Consider the following 23,438-nt stretch of genomic DNA (forward strand, 5'->3'; position numbering starts at 1 on the left):
TTGGACCATGAAACGGTAGATTTGTCGATGTCAGATCAAATTTTAGTGGTATGAACATCTTCAACGCGTATGAGCTTCAAACACACAGTAATTTATATTATAATGATAAGGAATATTGTATAGATATAATCCCATAACTAACGGTCAGTAAAATAGACAAATAAGCACGTCTCTAAGAGCATCTAAGAAGCAAATCTTTGCCAACAATCTACATATTGTATAACTTACAAGACTTCTTTCGCGACAAGGTTAAAGCCATATAGCGTCTGGAAATTATCGGTAGTTTTCGTCCCTAAGTCCTTCATCACCGACAAACCCATGTAAAACATATATATAAATGCTGTATTAAGGTTCACAGTGGTGTAACTGAAAAGCGGTGGCAGCTAATGATGATCACCGACGGATAGCTAATGGTAGGAACAAACACCTATACTCTAACGACGGTCTTGGCGCCTATGTACCTCGAGCCCGTGTATTTTTACTTCGTCGGTCGGCTTGTCTGACGCTAGGACGATGACCCAATGAGCTGGTGCAAAAAGACAGTCGGCAAGTGCCAGCCGGTATATTCCGTCTAGACCGTCTTCGTTCAAAATGAAGCTTTCGGCAGACATCGTCAACGATCGAGAGACATTTGAAGGTGAATACGGCACGAGAAAAACAACGACTACAAGGTCAGCACCAGTTCATGGATATTGCTGAAGAATCGAATATACTTCAAGAGATCTGGAAAAGGCTTATGCCTTTTAGATCGTCTTTTAACAGGCATGTTTACAAGCCAAGATAGTCTAATTAACCAGCGATACGTGTAACTATGACTCGTATTGAGGCAGAAAAAAAGAGCTCAGTCATTGAAATAGATGGCGCAAAGAGACGTGAATGTTTTAAATGGTGTGTCAATTGATCAGGCCTGTTTTTTTTTCTTGCAATAATCGCGTAGCCTTGAACTACGGAATGTGTATTTAGCCTTGCAGTAGTTAAAGATAACGCAGCGCTACAGCAGTCCTATTGAAGTTTAACATTACATAAAGCAACTCATTAGTTTTAGGACATACACCGTATGACAAATGCGATTAGAAAAGAAACAATATCTTTCTTTCTTCCTAAGCTTTTACCTATTATTTAATTATTTATTTAATTATTATTAATTATAAATTAGTTAGTAGTACCGTTTGATCTCTCCTTGGAACTTCAATGATGCATCTGAAATATCTGGAGAAATTATTCGGCGCTATGTCACGATAAGAAGTTCGCGTAATTGCCCAAAGCGAAACGTGGCCGCCGGATTTCACAACGATGAAATACGTTCGGAGAATCAAACAAACAAAAAATTAGAAAAACGACAAAAAGCCATTAGGCTTATTGGGCTAGACAAGAGGTTTGGGGTAGCCTTTCACAACATATTTGGCTGGTGTTCTGGTTGTTACAATGGGTTGTACGAAAGAATGATTCTAAAGCAGCTTTCCGATAAAGTGAAATTCGTTAAGCTGTACCTAGTCAACACGAAAAATTGCGTTTTGATTTTCTATTGAGGAAGCTAGCTGGTTATTTATAGAAAATGAAAATCTTTTCATATTGCCATGTTTATTATATTTAATATGCCTACAGTATCAGAGCCCTTCTGACATGAGACGCAAAAATAACATCTTCGGCTCTTCGCATTTTTTACTGCCGAAAAAAAAGTTGATTGCTCCTACACAGCTAAGGGCTAAACATCTGAAACAATATTTAATGATATCATTAAACATAAAACAGATATATATCCCTATTCTAGTTTAGCAAACAAATATTTATATATGCCTTTTTTTTTCGATAAGTACATTTTTATGTATACTATATATGTCGTTAAATAATAATTTAGTAGTACCGAATTAGGTACGATATGAAAACAACTTTCAAAGGCGTCATAAATAGGCTGCTGCTTTATTTGCTCAGTTCTTTTATAGAATATCATCGCTAACTCATGGTCATTACCGAGACACACGTACCACGTTACCGTAATAGCCAACATAGCACCACCACTATACGTTACGTTGTCATTACTCATTAGAAGTACGTTTTTTATATTCATTATTAGAGAAGTCCTAGGGTATACATATATGTATATATAAAGCAAGTCCCTTCTCCCCAAGGTCTCCTTACATCTATCCTTGTTATGTTACGTCCTTTGATTCTTTGCTTTATTCACTATTTTATATTTTCCTTTCCTTGTTTGTGTTTATATATATTAAATAGTTTAATTGAGATTTAGTCAAGGCAACAGTCGAGTTGTGCTCTTTCTGCAGTAAACTGCAGCGTGAACAAGAAGAACAACAGGAACGAAAATACTTGCCGCATGCGGAATCTTTGTTAGCAACTGGTGCTGGCTACATCAGTCACCATCACATCCACGCCTGACCGCGACACGGCGGTACGCTACAATATTACTCAAGAGCAACACATTCACACATGTACACGCACATTATATATATATATATATACCCAACACCAGCATTAAGTTACGAAAAGCTTACATTTTCGACAGCGACCTATCCCATATTCACTTAGTTCGGGTACCACCCCCTTTTCTTTATGCTGCATTTGCATGTTTTTTATGTATATATTATTAGTGTTTATATCAGTTGGAATTTTTATCGTGTATGACGTATCGTAGAAAGCGTAGGGTCAAGTCCGCTCGCAGTGTGAGGCCAAATCTGTTCTCGTCCAATTGCACCATCCTGCCTACTTTGATACATCGACAAATTTCATTGATTTTCTTCTCATTATATTCATTTGCATTGCAGAAGTAGACACGAATAATGTTGAATCAGGCCACTACTTGTATTTTCCCTTTTATCGTCAATGCAGGCTACCATATCATGTCATTGTCAATGACGCTATGTCAATGAGTTTTTTTCATTACTCCTAAACGATAATCATCAATGTTCGTAGTTTTTCTAGATCGGACGAGTTAATCAGATCGTCTGTAGCAATACTCTGTCATCATTTTTTATAGGAATAATTTCCTCACTAGAGGGCGGTGCGTTCCTTTCGAGATATCGAGAGAGTTGAAGTTATAATTAATAATTATCTATTTAATTATTATGGTATATCTGGATACTTACGAACTTCATTTTTTCATCATTCCGAATCGTTAAAGACACTCTCAGAAAAGTGCATGCGTTCGTTGATATAACGATTTCTTTCGCTAACCTAAAACCTTTAATTTATAAGGATTAATAGACCCCTTTCAGGTTGTTGGGCAAATTGGTGAAAGCGGTGTTGGGGGAAACTTTAACGGTGACTACTGATTGGCCAATGGGTTAACCGTTTGTTAGCGTGACTTCAACAAGTCAACTATGTGTGTCTCGTTCTTGGCTTTGTGAGCATTTTTTCCATTTCAAGCCTTCAGTACAGACATATGTTTGTGTTGTCAAGACCTACAGTGATCTTGACAGGGGTGCTAGCTAGCCAAGGCTGTAGCTACAAAGGATAGCGACACCCCTTTCGTAGAAACACGACGCCTGCTTGACGTCCGTGGCTTCTAGGTCAACCGTGAACAAAAGCTCTGTTCTTGACGAGTTTAGGTACACTGGCAAGGTGACGACTGCTGCTGATTTATTTTCATCACCAGTAGCTCTGAAAAAAGTGAAAAAGGAAGGTTTTAAATACGTTTGTTGTTAAAATGTTGTTAAGCTTTCAAGACGTTTTTTTTCACTGTGCGCCAATGGCTAAGTTTCATTTACCCAAAATCATCATTAAACGCAGCTCTTCCTGTAGAGCAACCTTTATTGATACCGAATAAGACTGTGGTCCTAAAGACGGTACGTCTCTATGGTCAATATTTTTATGCTTTATTAATTGCCAATAGAACTGCTGAGTTAGTAGCACTGAAAGAAAGCTGTGATAAAGCGCATGGAAGGTTTGAATCCTTTTTTTTTTGGAGGTTGAGGGCAAATGTATTACGGAGACCAGACATCACTGAATTGTGCTTTGTCTGGTACAGTGGGACTCTCACCCACTAAACCCTGGACCTCTTCATCAGCCTGGACCATGGTTCGAGATATATTTGATATTACTTCGAAAGAAAGATTTGAATCTATCAACGAAATACTAACTTTATCCAGGTAAGCACAGTAAGCTGGAGCTCGGAGAGGATATTTGCGGAAAGCGTAAGTTTGGAGGCGTTTGTACACTCGGCGCCCTGTAATTTAAGGGAAGATATTGCAAAGCTGCATTCATCCAATTCCGGACTGGTTTCAGCGGATGGCCTGATTGCTACTGCCAGGGATAGTTCTTCCAGCGACCAACCATTAGCTTGTGCTACGTATTGCCGAGTAGCCGTGATGTATGCTTCAGGGTTGAACAGACCGCCTAGAGAGGTTGTTTCAAATAGAATCATATATAATTAAGCCTCTTGACTAGATCTCCACCACGCACATCGATTCTGTTCAGTCAGCAAGTTAGAGATACAACAAGTTCTACGATCGCATTTTTGCTTTTGATAACCGTCATTGACCCCTTATCCTTGACACGTTTAGCAAGAAGCTGAAGAATATCGATTATCATGCTTAATGTTTATAGAACACATGTATTAATATACGCTATGAGAATAGAAAGAGGTCTTAGAAAATGTACGTACCAAGCCACACGACAAGTGTCTTGAGAGCAGCAAGTCCACCCTGCGTACACGCCTTCGATACTCGGGCCAACTGTTTGACACGTTCGTTGAAATCTGTAATCCACTGCGTGGCGGTGCATCCGGGTGGCGCTGTGTATCGACCCTTCCAATGAGACGGGACACAACTCTTAGCTAATTCGGATATCATCTGACGATGCAAGTTGGTCTGCTTCTTTTCACCCTGACAAATCTGAACGATATCGACCAGATCGCGTCGAATAAGGCTCAGTAACTGTGAGCCCACGTTAACTTCGCGCTCGAAGTAGCGATACAGCGGGTCGCGGATGTTCTGCTTAGTCCTCTTAAGTGTCTGCAGGGACTGAGGCACCAGCTTCAGCCATTCCATAGCAGAACGTTGTAAAGTCAGCATCCATGCCGGGGTTGCTGACGAATCTAGCGCTCCGCGCTTCTTGATTTTCGTGTCGCCTTGTTGACTGGCCTCTTCAGTGTAAACGACCTCATCATCGTCGTCTTCTAATAGTTGCATTCGCAGAAGTTTGGCCAAGAGGTCGCTGCCTCTATTGGTGAGGAGCACCTTCTCTGCATTGTTGGGCAGACCAAGCCACGACGGCTGCTGCAGGTCAGTCAGCTGTTCGACCCAATGTAAGAACTGGTCGCGTCGAATACCCTCGGGCATGTGAATACCAGCAGATCCCTGACCGGCGTCCACTAGCATAAAATCAGGCTCGAAACTCTTCTCCGTGAACAGGTGGGCTAGGAAGGAGTTGAGCAATCGCTGATCGAATTCGTTATCGATCTTGCCCCCATAGATACACTGACCGAACAACGTACGCAGTGCCGTCCAAGGCACTTTTTCTGGTGGGAGATTCGTTCGACTCATGCTAGCACTCTCGATCCATGTGTCAAGCGTGTCACACGCGACCCGCAGGTCACTTTCGTTGAACTCATAATGCTTCGACCAGCCAAGGGGTGAGTACCGCAACCTTTCCTGTACGATGGCGTGAAACCAGGCTAGAAGGAAGTAAATTCTAGCACGTTCACTCGGTGTTTTCATCATGCGCTGTGCTGGTACCGTTGAGAAAGTTCGCAAGAGATTCGAGCGGATTCCCGGTGGCGGTTCGAACACGAAGCAGCGGCCAGCTCGCAAGAGATTGACCGGTACCTTCGGATGTATCTCGAGTGTAAGGAACAACCGGAACCCTAGATGAGCTTGCAACGAATGGAGCTTCTTTTCGAGCTGGACAAGCCAGGCCGGAGCCAGATGGACATTCTTCAGCATCACCCAACGGCCGTTCTTTGAGGCGGCGTTGATCGCTTTTTCGGCTTGGGAAAAACCTTCAGCAGATCCCATGGCGATCGACGAAAGCTGCATGTTCATTTCGGCCGCCAAGTCATCTACTCGACCGGACGCGTCGTATCCAGGTACAGAGCACATGAGGATAGGGGTATTAGCCTTGACTTCATTTTGTACGATGTTGACGAGATCGAGTTCGATGTAGGCTGAAGCCATAAAATCCTCACCCATGATCGCATTGACTACCTGGTGAGCTTTCGCAATTACACGGTCAGGTCGCACGGCTTGAATCAGTAGTAACTGCAACATGTGCTCGTCGATGCGGGATACACCCTTTTCATCCCATACAGGTGGCACCTGTGTTTCGGGATGTTCAAGGGTAAGCCAGTTTTCTACGGCCTTTTTGTTTTCGCTCAGATGTTTCTCCATGTGGGTAAAGTAGCTTAATCTAACGAGCGCTGACGCGGCCTCCAGTTGCTCTGGAGTAAAAGAATCGAATCGCACCGAGTGTTTGCCGAGCATTCCTTCACGTCCCCGGAGGAAGTGATTGAAAAGCGCTTCGAAGTGCGTCTCATTGGAGAAGCCTTTAAGGTGAATCTTACACAGTAGAATAGCGAATGCTAGGTGGTCGTGATGTAACATACCGCGGGTAACCCTGTTAAACACGGTTTGGAATAAATCCTTGCTAATTACACCCAATCGTTGCGTTGGGTCGGTCATGCCCTGAAGGTGTGCGTTATTGGTGAGTACATCATTGTACATCTCAAGGAAAAAGTGCAGAGAGTACTGATATAGGAAGTGAGCCTGATTCAGGCCTTCTAAAGTAAAGTAGATTGATGAGCAAGCGGTGGCCAATGGCATGTACTGCTGCGACACCGAGTCTACTTCGGCGATAACCTTGTCCGTCTCCTCTACTTTTCTGTAAATTAAAATAATGTTTTATTAGCACACAAATTATACGAGTATTTAATGTACGCAATACTTATTTCAGCATTAATCAACGTTTCAAAAGTTAAGCTCGGGACTGCCGTTAAGTAGTGCTTTAAATATCTGTTTTTTATCACGAAACGAAGTGTCTACATCGGGTTTTAAAAAACACACCGCCTCATTAAGTGTTTTCAGGTTTAGTAAGCAACCAAGTTACCACTACACCGTCACGGGCATCTGCGGCAGCATAAAAAATTTTGAATGTTTTGTGAAATTCCTAAGATTACTGTAATAAAACGGATTCTCTTGCCAGCCACTAAGTTTTTACCTACTTTAGCGATTGTGTTTATGGCAGGGCGCATATTATACCTTGAAATTTCAGCAGCCTCGGTCTTCAGCTTTTCAAGGGTAGAGATAACGCTATCGTCATCCAGAATGCGACCCTTGGAGTCGTTAAGCGCTTGCAACAGCGATTTCTCTAGCTGACGTAGCCGCACCTGGAACTCTCCTTGCAGTTTAAGCAGATCCGTTCGTTTTTCGTCTATATCTGGCCGCTCGGAACGCAAAACTTGGTTTAGACACTGGCTTTGCAACGAGCTTCGTGTCACAGTGAAGTTGACAAATGTCACTCGGGAACAGAGATCCGGTGGGAATTCGACAGTCGGGTCCCTTGTTGACAAGAAAATCGAGAACGTGGGTGATAAATCAATGTCCTGGTCACCTAGCGTGATCAGGACCCGGCCGCCGGTCTTGCGTACTTCTCGATTGAGAACCGGGTTAAGAATCGGGTCGTAGCTCTCGACGTCCTGTACTAAAAGTGGATTGCCAAAACGGAGGGCGGATTCGAGGTTCTTTCTGAACGAATCGTCTAGGAACGACGTCTTCGTGATTTTCTTATCTTTGAACTCTTGCATAATGTACTCTGTCGCTTGGCCAGACGGGTCAATAATAAGCGGATACCGATTGAACCTCTTCAGCATAATGGCGTTTTCGGTGCAGAGGTCATCCGACGGAAGAGAATTCGCCTGCCACCTTAGCCGTTCGTCGGCCGTTGACAGATATTCAGTTCGAGCAATATCCAGACGAAAGCTGATGGCAGCCTGATGAAGGTGAGTGCACCAGTTATTAAAAAGGTTCTGCCTGTATGACTGGTCGAAATAGCCTGCATATGCGAGAAATGCTGATCCCAATAGCACGTCACCAGAGATGGTAGCCATCTGATTCTTGAAAGTTTCACTCGTAAGCTCCCAGCGATCCTTCTCACCGCCGAGAGATCTGAGGAGATTAATGGAGCGGTCCACCTTGGCTTGAACATTGGCCAGATCACTCTTGATGCTCTGGGCCTCGCTTACCAGGTTGGCATACTCTTCCTTGTAGGATGCAATACTACGTTCAAGGTCATCAATGACACGGTTCATCTCATTGGCCTCCTCCTTGTTCTTGTTGGCTGACGCTTCCAGACTGGACAGTTCGTTGCGGAGGGGCTCGACTCTTTTTAACATGTCGGCGTAATTGCACTGGGCAATTGCCCATTTGACCATCGGTCCACAAGCGACGGAGGCACGATTAATCTTCTCATAGTTGAAATCGGGATTGTCTAGGTACTTTTGCTTCATCTTGTCCCGAATATCATCCCTGAAATAGACGTTGGTAACAATACATTATATTTTCTGACTATTACCTTTGCACAATTTAACATGCATAAGCAGAATTAAAAGTGGAGGGCAGAAAGAAGACGTTACTAAACAAGTGGCATTTGAAAGCACATACGATATAGCCTCGGCGTTGTAGTTGATAATAGTGGAGATAAAGTTGTCTCTGATGATGACACCGCGAATGGCCTTCCAGTCCGGAGCATTCTCACCGAGCAGAAGGCAGATAGCCTCAAGGGTCATCTTGACGGGTGGTGGAGGGTTCGCCATTGAACGGATTTCAACCAGATTCTGCTTCTTGATTGACTTCACAGCTGCAGGGATAACAAAAGAATATACCTTGTTCAAACAATCATATAATACAAAGAGAATTGGTATTTTCTATAATTCTATGTTCACATGAAGCTAGTAATGTTATGAAGCTATGAAAAATGAAAACCTCCAGCAAACCTGTTTGTGCTTCTTCCACGGCGGGTTCCACCTTAGACAGGTCTTCCATAACACTCTTGCGTTTCTCAGCAATGATCGCTTCTTGTTCACGTAGCGAATGCTGAATACGTTGACTTTCCACCTTCTTCTTTTCTGCCTCCTGTTGTCCTGATAGCATCTCCTTTAGTTTGGCGTTAGCTGCGGTGTTCTTCTCCTCGAGTTCACGTGACTTAAGCGCTAATGACTTTTGCATTTCTTCGACCTGATCGACGGTCTCTCGGATTTTCTGCAGGCCAATGTTGAGGTGGAGTTGCTCGTCTTCGAGCTCCGATCGTTTCTCATTGTAAAGTTTGACGTAATGCGAAATGAAGTCAAGATAGTGCCGAGGCGTAATAGTGGTTTGCCGCCCGCCACGTTTAGCCAAACGAACTGACGCTTTGTGGAGTGTCTGGTGCACATAGACAAATGCGTTGACAATGGCTTGTCGGTAGTTCAAAGGTGTCTCCAAGCTTGATACCACAACTGGAAAGTAGTCCGGCTGGCGGTACTGTGAGAATAATCAGTATTTATTACCATTATTTATTTAAATTTGCAACAGTATAAAGTTTTGATTTTAATTTCTTTAGCTAAAATATTTAGTTAAAGCAATTTTTGCACCCATAGCATATGCGAGAGGCCACTGGATGAGCTACGACACGCAGTAAAATTAAATTTTTCCGGTTTTACGTCGATTCGTTAATACTCACCTCAATGCGATCAATGTCGAGTCTTCGAGTAAACTCGAGTCCGACTTGGTACAACGCTTCATCAGACCAGTCACCGAACCAGTTGAGCACACATCGATTAAACAATGCAGGTGACGTTGCAGCTCTGTCTTTCAGACCGTTTACTGAAGGGTTCATCGTGAACACCACGTGCAGATTTCGCATTACTTGGCCTATAATTGAATCCATATCAAATAAACACCAATTCAGAATTTGAAACAAATTATTGTATGTCCAAATGAGCACCACAAAATAAACTGACTGCAATACATCTTATCCAGTGATTAACCAGACAACATATTTGATTTTAAAAAAACACTGATACTTGGTGTGGATACCCAATCCGTTTTTTTAATACATGGTTTGCCAGAAACGGTTTGAAACACGTGGACGATTTGCTTACCTGTAAACCATTTGTAGAGCTCTTCGTTAGAGTCGAGCATAAGTCCTTCCCGTTGAGATCCCTCCTTGCATTGAGTCATTAGGGTCGTGTATTCATCGCCTTCAAATAGACCTGGTACCTCTCCGTTGGCTAGGAGAGTATTCATCCTTTCGAGGAACGACGAGTCGAGTACGTTCCCCTCATCCAGGATGAACGCAATTTTCTCACCCTTACAACCAGCCCTACGCAGCACGTTACGTAGATCTTCATCAAAGTCCGCTGCTGTATAGCGGTTGTGGACCTTAATTTGGAAGACCTTGAGACCGTTCATCCAGGCCACAAAACGTGACAGTGTCGTTTTTCCTGCACCTGACACCCCAATCAACAACAAGTGGCCTTGTGGCTGACGGAAGATTCGATCAATGCGAAGCACGTGGTCAAGCACCTCATTAAAGAGAACCAGTTGTACGTCGAGTTCCTCTTCGTAGAACACCTTGAGTCGGGCTCGAACATAGTCGCGCAACTCTTCTCGCTTAATCGGAACGTAGTCTTTCGACAGCCAATTTGAATAGAGAATAGGCCGACCAAGTGCCTCTTCACGGTGGATGTTTGGAAAATGTCGAAGGGCAACTAAGTCAATGTTCTCGTCCGTCCATTGGCGTTCTTGATCCTCCACTAGACGGTCCTGGAAGAGCCGCAGACCCTCATGTGCCCACAGTCGTACAAGACCTTCGACCGAGAGCGTCTCAAGAGGACGCACAGCCTCGCAGATACCCCGAACCCACCGGGTAAGCTCTCGTGGCGAATACACGTAATGTGGCTGCATGTCCTGCGTGAATCGCTCCTGGGATTTGAGGTAAAATTCGACCATCGCCGACGTGAGTGGCTCTGAGTACGATTTGAGTGCTGGCACCATGCGAAGCATCGCCCGATTGAACGTACCATAAATCTGCTTTAGCGACGTCTCCCCAGGATAGTCGACGTAGACGATGGGCACATGCCGCAGGAATCGATGCGATAAAGGTTTCCGTCCCGGATCAGTGGGAGGATTACATGCGCCCACGAACTGGATTCGGTCCAGCTTCACCCACACCTGGTCGACTGTCCTGTAGAATCCACCATGCTCCACCATCTGGCGCAGGAAAGAAATAACTCGCATTGTGCCGTATTTGTCCTGATCGGGAAGATTGATCTCGTCACAGAAGAGAACAAGCCACTTGCCAATTTGAATTGGACTGAGGATCATGCCGTTTGGTGTTTTCTTATACTCGCAGTAGTGATCAAATGTCTTGAGCAACAGCTCGGGGGTAGTGGCTGAGGAAAAATTGAGGCCGACCACCTCCATGTCGGGCAGACAGCGTAGGGCTGAGAAAAGCGTCATAGTCTTGCCGGAGCCTGGCGGTCCACAGAGTACAAGTGGTTTGTGTTCCGCCAGCCAGGTATATAGTAGGCTCTCATGACGCACCGTGTCCATGGTGGGAATAACCACATCGGGAGCGGCGACCTTGTGCGTCTCCACCTCAATCTGTGGAACTTTGGCCGCCCACGAAGTCCATTCGCACGTTTGAATAGACACCTGTACGAGACAGAAATGGTTTGGTTAATAAGCACAGCAGTAACTGTAGATGTAAACTGCATCCGATTAGTATAATAATAATTTTGAAAACGATGAGTTGTATAAACGAATGGATGAAACAATCTAACTTTAGAGGGCAATTCAATAGTGATACCGTCATAACAAATGCATGTTAAAGGCGAACGAAAAAATAAACAAACCTCAAAGTCGATAATAGCCTGGCTCGTAGGCGGCAGCGGTATCGTTGTTACCGAGCGTAGGTAGTCGCCAAGATCAGTGCGTGCTTTCAACTTGCCATCTCCACTGAAGCTCCACAACAACCCATAGACAAGGCTTTTTGTCATGTACTTTTCGAGGGCATCCTGCTGCATAGGGAAATCGGGATGGCTTGAATTGTATTGAATCACGTTTCTCACGGCCTGATTTAGCATCGAAAAAAGTGAGGACAGAGCACGCAACCTTGTGAAATCCATGATGTGATCGAGGTGATCTTTGGCGAACTCCATTGCCTTTATCACCAGATCGCTTTCAGCGAAGTGTGGCTGTAGAATGGTTGCAACATCATTTTGCAGGGTAATTATAGGTGAAGCTGAGTCAGCTTCGTCTTTGTTCTTCGTACGTGCGGTTTTGGTATCCTCATCCTCTTCGAGCGGAATCGCGCGAAGTCGATTGAAGTAGTTTTGGAAAATCATCTGAGTTGACAAGACGTCCTCGGAGAACCAAATCATACCTGAAACAGAAATATCGATATTATATTGTCATTAATATATATACATTGTTGCATGCTTGTTTGAAGTATTGCTAACAGAAATCAATGTTTCTTAACAATTCGAGATGTTCTTATTTCGCTCATTTCTTTCATATTTATAAAAGTGAACATTTTAATCTCTCTACCTCTGAAAGTGAATCACAATAAACGTGAAATCAACTGACCGCAACGTGAGACGGTAGCGAGTGTAGCGTATTTCAGGTCCTGTACTTCAAACATAATACGCACGTTAGGTGGTATTGAAAGACGTTCTCCGTTTGGTAGCGTCAACAGTTTGTTATCGTCAAGAACCGAGTTTAGATTCTCTACCCATTCTGGATCAACATCGCCGTCAAAAATAATCCACTGTCGCTTGCTAATCTCTCCACGGACGTTGTCAATAATTTTACGTAAAATATGAGTGAACAAACCGTCTGTCCATTCACGCGTATTCGGATCGAGGACGCCGTACAGTGCCTCTTTTGAAATTGCCTTTGGATCGATGAGATGAGCAACACCTTCGGTGCCCTCATAGCGCTCAAGCGCTTTGAGGAGCACCTTCCATGCTACCGACTTGCCACTACCTGAAGGGCCTACCATCATTAGGCCATGATTGAGGTTGGAGATCTGGTAAAGTTGAAGCACTTTTTCCATCCAAGCTCCGCCCATTGCGTCTCCTTCGCCAGACACGAGATACATTTGACGGCACACCTCGTGAATATGCCCTTTCAGCTCTGTCATTTCGGCTCCATGGTAGTCGACGCCAGGAAACACGTCGCTCATGAGTGATTTCAGCAATGGTATATCTTCGGCTACAAGTTTAGGCTCCATAGTTTCGCACACAGACTGTATGAGGATTTCTTGCTCTGGAAGTTTTTCAGCAATTTTGCTCTCTTCTACTTCCTCACCGGAGCTCTTTTTGGCATCCTTGATACGTTGGATCCGGTCGCGTTTAATGTTGCCTGCGCTTACTAGCACACTCTTAAGAGCACGAAGCCCGAAATCGTAATGGCTTTGATTTGATAATTGTTCATCGCAGAGCTTGAAAAAGGGCACAATTTTGCTGGCCAGCTTCTCGGCTGAACGGAAACCTTGTGAGAAGAGCATCACCTGTGCAATTAACTGTCGATCAGGCTTCGTCATCGCAAGTGAACGGAATAGCTTCTTTAGATTGTCAGGAAGATTCGAACGACCCGCATAGCCAGGATTCATAGTAATGAAGATTGCCATGTCCGTCGATACCTTTACTTGCTTGCCAAGAAGCTCCACCTGATGGGTGTCTCGGCAGTCGGGGCTGTTTAGGCGGCTACGCAACGTCTCTTGAATCATTTGGATCTGCTGTGAAACAGCCGACAACATTCGTTCCTCAAGTCGGTTGAACTCATCGAAACATCCCCACGCACCGACCTGACATAGACCAACAAAGATGCGGCCCATTGCCTGGAAGTCGAAAGTTTCGTCACAGTTAAATACGAGGACGAAACGACCTAATTGATTGCCAAGAGCTTTAACTGACTCGGTTTTTCCAGTACCGGCTGGACCGAACGGAGACCCGCCCAAGCGAGATTCCAGCGCCTGCGTCATTGTCAAATAACAACGATCTGTAAGCGGAGTCTGGACAAGTTTCTCCTGTACGCCTAGGTATTCGAAACCGTAGTTAAACTTAGCATTAGCCATATTAATGGAAAGTTGCTCCAACACATTGCTCTGTTTCGGATCGAAATAGAAACGCATCTGTGAAAGCCATTGGAAGTCCTTCGGAGAATCGACGCCGCTCTTGATCATCCGACGTGTCACATCCCTCTTGTGTACAAACTCGGTTATTAAATGTTCGAGCTTTTTACGACGGAGTGGTGGTTGTTCCTGGAGAACAGAATCGGCTAAAACACCTAATGTTCGCTGAACGCTGTCTAGCACTTTCTGAAGTGGCGCCAAATTTCGATTGCCATTATTCTGTATGGCTTGTAGCGCCTGCTCGACGTCTTCGGACCAAGAAATCTGAGCAGCAAGACCGACGATTTGAGCTTGGTAGTCATCGCACCAGCACATGAATGCCGCCTGATCAATATTACCCTCTCTGAATGGAGCAATGGTTGCTACAGCCTTGGCCAACATTTTCGCAAGTGTGAACCTCATTTCTTGTTCAACCTGGAAAAAGAACACAGATAAATGTTGCTGATGCGTCCAGTGACTCGAATAACGTATCAGTACATGCTAGGTGTCTCAGGTACGGATGTGGTAGCTTAACCTACTCGCTGTGCCAACGTTATTAATAAAGTAAGCTTTGAATTGAATTACATTAGTTCCGGCATCCTTACCATGGTGAGCCATTCGTTAATCTTCGGATGCTCAGCGATGGAGACCGGCGTTACGAAGCGTACTTCCTCGGCTTCTTTAGACGATAGACCGAGAACCACTGTGTTGTCCTCATTCAGAATAATTGAGGACACTCCAGCGAACATCTTTTTGAAATGCTTCTGCAATCTAGGAATGTTCTTCGAATTGCCAATGATTTCAAGCAGGTCTTCGTCTCCGACAAAATAAAATCGTGGAAATGAAGACCTTTCACGTTCAAGATACTCTCCGAGAGCTTTTTGGATTTTGCCCAAGAGATCCGCCAGCCGTTCCAGTGAGCGCTGCACGCCCTGAATATTGAGCACGTCCATCACAAGTGGAGATTTGGATACCTGAAAACGGCATTTAGTTTGGAAAATTTTGCTGAGATTTTGGTAGGAACACCATTTAAACGGAAAGCTGCGACACACATTGGGTAATAAAAATTTATTTGCACCAGTAGTTACGAAAACAAGACGACTGATTATCAATGGGAAGGATTCATCTAAGACTTAACTGTTTATCTTTTTGTGATTTTCATTGTACTGCATAAGAAAACGGTTTAAAAAGAATATTAGAAATGTTACCGAGTATGATTAAAACCTTACCTTCTTCATGAGCGTTAGGAACTCGCTGGAGATGCTCTGGAATCGCGAAGTCTCCATAGGCAATAAAGTTTGAATATCAGCACTGCCACTGAAGATGCCTTCCAGGTAAACCCATCGTCGTTGGACATCAATCCATACGTCGAAGATTGCATTAATTCGGTTTAATTTTTCTTCCCATGATAAGGCCTCTTCTTCAAACTCCTTGTAGTAAGGTGACAGCTTCATTGCAGCCACTGAGTTAATGTGCTCCTTAACCTTGTTGAACAGGTCATCCCAGCCACGTATTAATTTGCACTTGTTTTGATAAGTGATCAGATCTAACTCGTAGGTCTGCCACGCCTCACGAACCTGCTTGAGAAACTCCTCAAGGGCCATTTCTCCCTGGGCAACAAGAATTACATCTCGGATAATACCTTCATTTGCCTGAAGATCAATATCCCACACCTGTCCCAGCGTCAGCTCCGAAAGCACCCAGTTCACCTTGAGCTGCCTCATTAGCGTCTTCCAGTGACGTTCCTTCAATGCGTCGCTCTTTAGTTCCACAACCAACATATTGACTTTTGTGTAAGCCTGAATCGTGCGCTTAACATAATCGTACGAGGCATATTGCCGTAGGCGAGCTGGTAGCTCTTTGAGCTGGTTGAGCAGGCCATCTAAAGCTTGACGAAGCTTTCTAGCATGCACAGACAGCCACGGCTGCTCCTTCATTTGGTCGATCTGTTCCCAAATCTTAGCAAGTTCGCCCCAGACGCCTTTGAGGTCACGCAGTTCTTCGAATGCAACTTGTACGCGTTCGTCACTTCCGGTTTGCAACTCAAGCTCAAGCGCCTCCTTGGCTTTATGCAGGTTGTCACGGTCCTCGCGAAGCCGGCCGAGCTTACTCTCGAAAAGTGCAAGCTGTTGCATAGCATCCTGTGGCTTCAGTGACCCTTGAACGGGTTTGCAGCGGTCCCACTCTGATAGACACTCGTTGGTACGTGCCTCAACGGCCTTGTCCTCCTGAACAACTTTCATCTGCAGCGATGCTACCTGCGTCGAAATGGCTGCATCCTTTCGACGAATCATCTCATTGAACGCACCCCACTCGCCTTCTACATTGTCAACGTGAAGCCAGTTATTGGGGAATTGAAAACGCTGTCTCTCTAGAATACGTTGACCCTCTTTGTACAGCTCGACTTGCTTCTCCCACGGCTTCATCTTTCGCTTGAGGCTCTGAACGTACGTGATAAACTGAACAGCATCCGAAGTCGACGCTGTATCGATGGACTGCTGTTCGAGCTCGTTACGCGATTTTGAAATAGTCGTATGAAAGGAGAGCATCTCATTACCGAGCAGAGTACCAAAACGGCCCAAGACTTCCTTATGCCATGAATCGTATTTCAGACTCACTTTGCTCTGTACCTTCGCATAGTCAACAGTTATGGGTCCGATGTCTTTTCGCGTCTCCGAAGTATCAAAAGTTGAACGCGACTTGCGGATTTCTACAAGGGTGTTCATCCAAAGGCCAATGTCTTCCCCCAGCCGATGATACAGCTGTTCTGGCTGAAGATCCCATAGTGACTGGTACCGTAACCATTCGTCAACATAGTCGCGCATCTGTTTCACAGTCGCCTCGATTGCTAGATAGGCAGACTCCATAACAACGGCACCGTCAGGTATTTTCGTGAAGATATTCTTGTACGTTGTAGCCGACTGAGGCACCTGCTCGAGCCCGACCTGGTATCGGCTAGATTGAATGCGGTTCTGGCCAAGTACAATGTTCTCCCAGATGAAAAATTGCTCCAATAGCTTACAACGGCTCTCCTCAATTGAGGGTGATACGTACATGATCTGATTAAGAATACGGATTTCGTGCATCAGCGTCTGGATTTTGGGCTCACCTCCCAGCTTGCACGTTCCCGGGAAGTCTGGAGCAGTCTCTATCGTCGGGGTGCTATCCCGAAGCGCGTCTTGCTCGACGTTGTCGTCTTCTTTCTTGCCTTCCAAGGCCTCTGTCCAGGCTTTGATTCCTTCGCCGAGCCGTTTAGCCAAGCGACCTTCGACCTCCTCGTCTAGCCGACTAACCCACAAGGCCAGATTGGAATATTGTTTCAACGAGAGGTCATCCACACTCTTCTGAATTTTTGCTAGGATATCCGCAAAATTTTGCTGACTGTACGGGCTAGTCTCCAGCGCTTTCACTTCAGCATCTACACATTCATCAACGACGAGCAAGTCGTCCACCTTTTCTTGAAACATGAAAATAATTTCAGCCAGCTTTTGTACGTATGGATCCAGTTTGTATGACTCCCAGATAAGTGAGGCACCCTCCATGATCAAATTCTGGACGTCCTTCTTAAGTCCAGCAATTAGAAGGCTGATGTTTGGTCGTTCCTCGATTTTTTCACATGTCTTTTCATAAGTGCGCATACTCTCAATCAAAGAAATGGCAAACGGATACAGCTGGTTAGCCTGATGCGCTTTGTTTACGATAGCTAACGGTACGCGAAAACCCATCGCTTTGAGATTTCTGGTTTCTTTGGCAAGAGTTATCACTTCAGTGGAAAAGCGCACCCGAATTCGTTGTATAGTCCTCGTACGGGTTCTCTGTGAGTCTACGGAAAAAATTCGACCAGCCACTCCAAGCTGATGGTCTTGTACATTACGAACCCACTCATCAAAGATGCCTTGTGTGTTGAGCTTTAAACGAAAGCTTTCTGCATCACCTTTAAGTTTCTGACCTTCAACATGATTCTCCCAACCTTTGCCGAGAACGTCTTCGACTCGCTTCATGTAAACCGAAAGCTGTCGATCAATCTGTTTTGCCCAGATGATTGACCCAGATACGGGTGGTAAATCTCTCCCTTTTGACATGCGACACGCCTTCGAAATAGGATACTGAACTTTAAACTTGGAATGTAGGGCTTCAATATCATCTTTTACCCTTTGAATCAGCTGCGTCTGGTACTCACGAATTGCACCGCGGATGTGAGGCCGTACAAATAGGGCGTTAAACCGCGAGAAGATACGGAACATTTCATTGGCGTTCTTGGCTGTGCCAAGCTGATCTCTTAGCTTCGCTGTGATTCGGGTTTCTACACGATCAATGCGTTCCTCATACCGCTTGCACGCGGCATCCCAGGCCTCACTGCCCTCTTTACTAATGTCCAGGCCGTCGACCTCCTTCACGTTCTCATAGGCCAGATTCACTTCCTCGATAGCATTCACATCAGAAGCTAGTTCCAGGGAATCGAGCTGGGTCGTCAATTGAGTGATTGGAGCAGTTGTCTCCGCTATCGGAGCTGCCTGAGGACGCAGCACTCGAATGATCACCGACCGGAGCTGTTCGTGTTGTCGGCGGAATTTGCGCATCTGCTCCATACGGGATTGTAGCAACTTATGGGCAGGGCATAATCTCCACACCATTTTATATGTTTCGTCGCGCTTCTTTTTGACGAGATCCCGAAGTAGCCCATTAAGCTTCTCGTATTCTTCGTCCCAGGCGTTAAAGACTTCGAAACAGGCGGTCATCACCTTCTCAAACTCGTCAGCAGGAATATGCATCAGCCGACGTGTACCCAAGACCTTGAGTAGCTGGTTCATCAGATCTCTTGAGATAGCTTCAACAAGTTTTAGGGCACGCTGAATCGGATACTTGGTGTTGCGGATTTTGCGCAAATGAGTGAAAATGCTTTGAAGAGCCATTTTTATTTTGTCCAGCTCCGTTGCCGATAGCAGATCATTAAGAGGAAAATCCTTCATAAGAGGATTGTAATCGTTTACGGTGGCTAATGCCTGCTTAAGACCAGTGTCGGTGTCGAACGATACTGTAGCATGAAAACGTTTCCCTTTCTTTAGAATGTCAAGTGTCAGAGCGACCTCATGCAACTCCCGCTTTTCTTGGATACGAAGCAATGCTCGTTCAAGGTTAAGCCAAAATGATATCTCTTGAAGGGCTGTGCCGGACGACGGGTCTCTGTCTAACTTGGTCACTTTTTGAATCTCACGTATCCAACGATTAACACCCGTCTGCAGTTGATTTAGGAAAGTCGAATCTTCCACCTGTATTAAACACACCAAACGAGACTACTGTAAGTATGGCAATAACCGTTATCTAATTGCAGAATGCTAGACATCATCAATTGATCATGTCGTCAATTAAAAACCAAAAACCTTTACAAAGAGTTGGTAGGTAATTATAACTGGTTCACAATACCAATTGTACTGTTTCTGTTGAAATGCGAATGAAATGTTGAAATTTTGCTGTGCAAAACTTGCCTTGTCGCCAAAATCATTAACATTAGCTTTTCGACCTTCTTCCTCAAGGTACTTCTTGACGACCTGAGCCACTGTCGGATGCACTACGAGCGAGATCTCAGGGATATCAATGTTTTGTTGCAAATGCAACAATCCCATTTCGAGCTCAGCGATCTTCTTCTCTACGTTGGGGGCCATCTTATCGCCATCTCTGTCATATAGCCAATAAATCACAACCAGCAAACACATTTACAATCTAATTTTGTAGTAAGGCAATCTTTTCAAAAAAAGGATAGATCATATATATTGGTGACAATCTAAAAATAATTTTGCTTGTTTTTGTTAAATGACTGATGCTTGTCTAGGGCCAAAAACAACATTTACAGAACGATCAAAGTTTTTACAGATTCAGCTGTGCCTGAAATGCAGTTTTCCAACTTTCTCAACGTATACGTGATACATATCGTTGTTTGGGCATTTTGTCACAGTATAACTAAATACTAAGGTACTTTGTGGTCAAATAAAATCATTTACAGATATTTCAGAAAACTAACATTTGAGTCAGTATTATATATTGCGATATGTAATCTGCTGATATTGCGAAAGACGGGACTCTGTACTGAGAGCACGCGTTGACGACAGGATTACACATTCAATGAACAATTTTCGAACCTTTCAACGCGGCCCGTTTGTCTCACGTAACTCTTGAAATACGGAGCTACGGCACCGGCAATATAGCTGTGTAAAGTCTCGTACGGCGACGCATCAGATAGGTTCATCACCCGAACCTGGAAGGCGATCTTCTTATCTGCCTCAATCACAAGACCTTTTTTAATCATCACCAGAGAGTTCACCTGTTGAAGAAAATGGTTTTTAGATGCATCGATAAAATATATTTATAAAATACTGTTTGCGAAAATGATATTCTATGCAAGTCTAACCATCCGAAAGCTAAGGGCATCTAGTCTAGAGGTACATTTAATGTTGTTTTATGTAATCCTTATATCTGCGGTTCATCGAAACCGATCTTGCTTCGTTACCTTCGGGTTGGAGAAGTGAACTTCATCTGAGATAACGTAGATTACGTCTTCGTAGGAAGGCATACCCACGTCCGAGGCTGGTTGATCCAACTCCTCATCTGTAATATATCGCGAATAAACAATCAACATCAGTGAAAACCAGGTTTAAACTGAAAATATACCTGAAATACACCGAAAAATAAAACGCTTAACGTATCAAATAATTTAAGTATTCTAATTTTTATTATCCTATATAAGTTAAATGTTGCTGAACATTGAAAGGAATGCATAGAGAACATCGAAAACATAGCGGGGCCTTTCAAATTTCGCATATAAACACTTGTTAGTAATGTTAATTCTATGTTTTGCAACAGAACAATACTCGACCTAGGTTTAGTAACGTGCTGAAACAGCAATAAATGAAAATACCGTAGAAATACCAACAAACAGAGTTCTTTGTCCAATCACGGTTATTCAACAGGTGGGTGGGTCAAAACATACTAAATTTGATAGAAAAATCAATTTTAGTCTGATTTGTTTTTCTTAACTAGCAGTTTTTGAGATTCAACCATTCTCATGAAAATCCCAACGGGTAGTTCATCAATACCAAAAATAAGGTTCGAAAAGCTCAAACTGTGCACATTCAATTTTAAAACAAAAGGTACACACTATAACTAACTATAACTTGCAACGCTGTATATATTTTACCTAAATTATCAATCGGCGGAAAATGGCAAGTCAACTGGGTAAAAACAGCGAGCGTGTCGTAAAAGTCAAAGCATATATTTGCACCACCATTGTACACCAAACACTTCCAAACGTTATATTAGTATCCCATAACTTGTTCACCTTAGTGTGTTAGAATTTAAGTTGAATTCAATTAGCATTTTACGATAGATAGATTATATGGTTAATTGATTGAGACGGAATCCCACAAAATATATTGGCTACTTACATACTGAAAATTATTTTCTGTGGCATCAAACAGATTACAATATTACTGATTTATTACAGTAGATACCTTTAGCAGACGTCTATCGGATATAAAATATACTGTTTTTAATTCATTGCCCGACATTGACCTATCCATCGCTTGAAGAAGTCTCTCTGTCGGTTTTGGTGATTGTATTCACTGGTGTGGTGTTGCCGTGATTAGACATGCCTTGAAGTCTGGTAGAAGGTTGCCTTAGAATGTCGCATGCTGGAGCGGCATGTACTTCCCGGTCCAGAGTGAACCAAATAATGTGCACATGTTGGAGTCCAGTTAAAAGTGCTTTGGTATCTAAGATTATGAGAAATTGTAATAAATATGCATACAGATTCCGTTCGTGTTTCTCCAACAAACGAGAATAACTATATTTCTATGACGATGCTGCGGGTCGGACATGTTGTATAAAGTTTAGCGGCATTTGCCCTGGCTATAGCTAAATAATGACCGTGCCATGCGAATTATTCTTAGACATACTGATTAACCCAATCGCCTGAGTACTGTTTGCTGTAAAAGTATCTGTACAAAGGGCATCTATGACCACAAAGCATCCCCTGTACTTCGTCACAACGCACATGTCCACTACTCTGGATGGGTAACGCCTATCAGAATACCTTCTAAACCTCGCCCCAAGCGGAAGGAGCAGCAATTACATACGTACTTGTTAATAGAGCGAACATACTTAAATCTCGGCAGACACCGTTTCGTCGTAAATCGGATACGCTATACCATCTGCACAAAGAAAGACGAATGGGAAATTGAGCCTCACATTCGCGACAAATGTATATACAAATAAGAAATGTTTTTACTACCCAATGATTCACCGTCGAATGTCAAATGAAAACTATCACAGAGGTAAAGTGAATTGTTAGGGAAGTGGACTTAGACGGGGTAGCGACATGTGTATTTTGTTAATCCAATACATAAAAAAGGGGCGTGCCATATGTGGCACGAGCTTGAAAATTTAAGATCAGTTTTACCTATTTTTACCTATAATCTGCGGGATCCGGTTTTAACAGGTGAGATCATTACGCAGTTTCACCTTTAAACTTATATTGATCTATCACAGCGGGTTTGCTGTCATCGTACTGTCAACGGAATCATCCTCACCTTTAGTGCTGGAACTCTGCACGAGCAGCGAGCGAATCTGAGGATCGGCGATAAACTTCTGAATCGAATCTAAATTATTTCTGTCGCTTAGCGCAAGATCTAAGGCACCTCCGGATTCGGTATCGAACATTGCCGTCACCACCTTTTTGATGTACTTTGCCACATCCTGGCTAGCCGCCAGGGACACTTCGGGCGGAGGACTTGTCTCCGCGCCCCCTTCGGAGGCCATCAGGTCACACCTGCTGGGTCGGCCAAGGTGTCCTGTTCTGATTTGCCTAATGGCAGCAGCAGCACCAAAGAATTACCCACAAGAAACCACCACCATCCACACCACCTGCACCAGTCTTACTTATGTTCCATTCACATAAATAGTACTCAGTAGATGAAACAGCAAAAACCGACTGCCGAACTCGCCGCCGGTCTGCGGTGGCACTGTTGCCGTTTATCGAAGCAGTCACCCGCTTTGGTAACTGGCGACAACTCTCACCACATACAGAGCGTTGGAAAATAGTAGGCAACCGACTACTCCGCGCTGCAAACAAGATCCACCCGCCATTCTGGGACGGGCCCTCTGTTTATGGAATTTTGTGTCTAAAATAATCGTCTTGTAAGAACCGTTACAATATATATAGACAGTAATCATGTGGATTTTTTCGCTAGCCGAAATTTGCATTTAATAAACAACGTGAAACCGAGTGTATCTGGAGTTATTCAGTTCGTGATCTGTTTTGGTTAAACTTGTCCATGGTGTAT

At 44.0% G+C, this 23,438-nt stretch overlaps 1 protein-coding gene across 1 annotated transcript; it reads right to left on the bottom strand.

Annotated features, from left to right (window-relative positions):
* Window positions 1-1,890: 1,890 nt before the first annotated feature.
* Window positions 1,891-23,146, bottom strand: LOC111250460 (dynein heavy chain, cytoplasmic-like). Its single transcript, XM_022805755.2, has 16 exons — window positions 22,686-23,146; window positions 20,609-20,706; window positions 20,241-20,422; window positions 19,590-19,779; window positions 15,333-19,373; window positions 14,709-15,077; window positions 12,576-14,538; window positions 11,843-12,372; window positions 10,088-11,642; window positions 9,667-9,857; window positions 8,942-9,467; window positions 8,610-8,805; window positions 7,209-8,474; window positions 4,619-6,831; window positions 4,095-4,350; window positions 1,891-3,615 (listed from the first exon to the last, which is right to left on the bottom strand). Exons 1-16 carry the CDS (start codon window positions 22,912-22,914, stop codon window positions 3,444-3,446), a joined length of 13,977 nt encoding a protein of 4,658 aa, XP_022661490.1. The 5' UTR covers window positions 22,915-23,146; the 3' UTR covers window positions 1,891-3,443.
* Window positions 23,147-23,438: the final 292 nt, after the last annotated feature.

This window comes from Varroa destructor, unplaced genomic scaffold (genome assembly GCF_002443255.2).
Source record: "Varroa destructor unplaced genomic scaffold, Vdes_3.0 BEIS01000004.1, whole genome shotgun sequence".
NCBI lineage: Eukaryota > Metazoa > Arthropoda > Arachnida > Mesostigmata > Varroidae > Varroa > Varroa destructor.

What these genes read in the sequence shown, in the direction of transcription:
- LOC111250460 (XM_022805755.2), bottom strand. Translation starts at nt 22,914, where the DNA reads ATGGCCTCCGAAGGGGGCGCGGAGACAAGTCCTCCGCCCGAAGTGTCC. An exon ending in TTCACTTCTCCAACCCGAAG is followed by an intron (nt 20,423 to 20,608) that starts GTAACGAAGCAA and finishes TTTCTTCAACAG; the next exon opens with GTGAACTCTCTGGTGATGAT. An exon ending in TCCTAACGCTCATGAAGAAG is followed by an intron (nt 15,078 to 15,332) that starts GTAAGGTTTTAA and finishes TGCCGTTTTCAG; the next exon opens with GTATCCAAATCTCCACTTGT.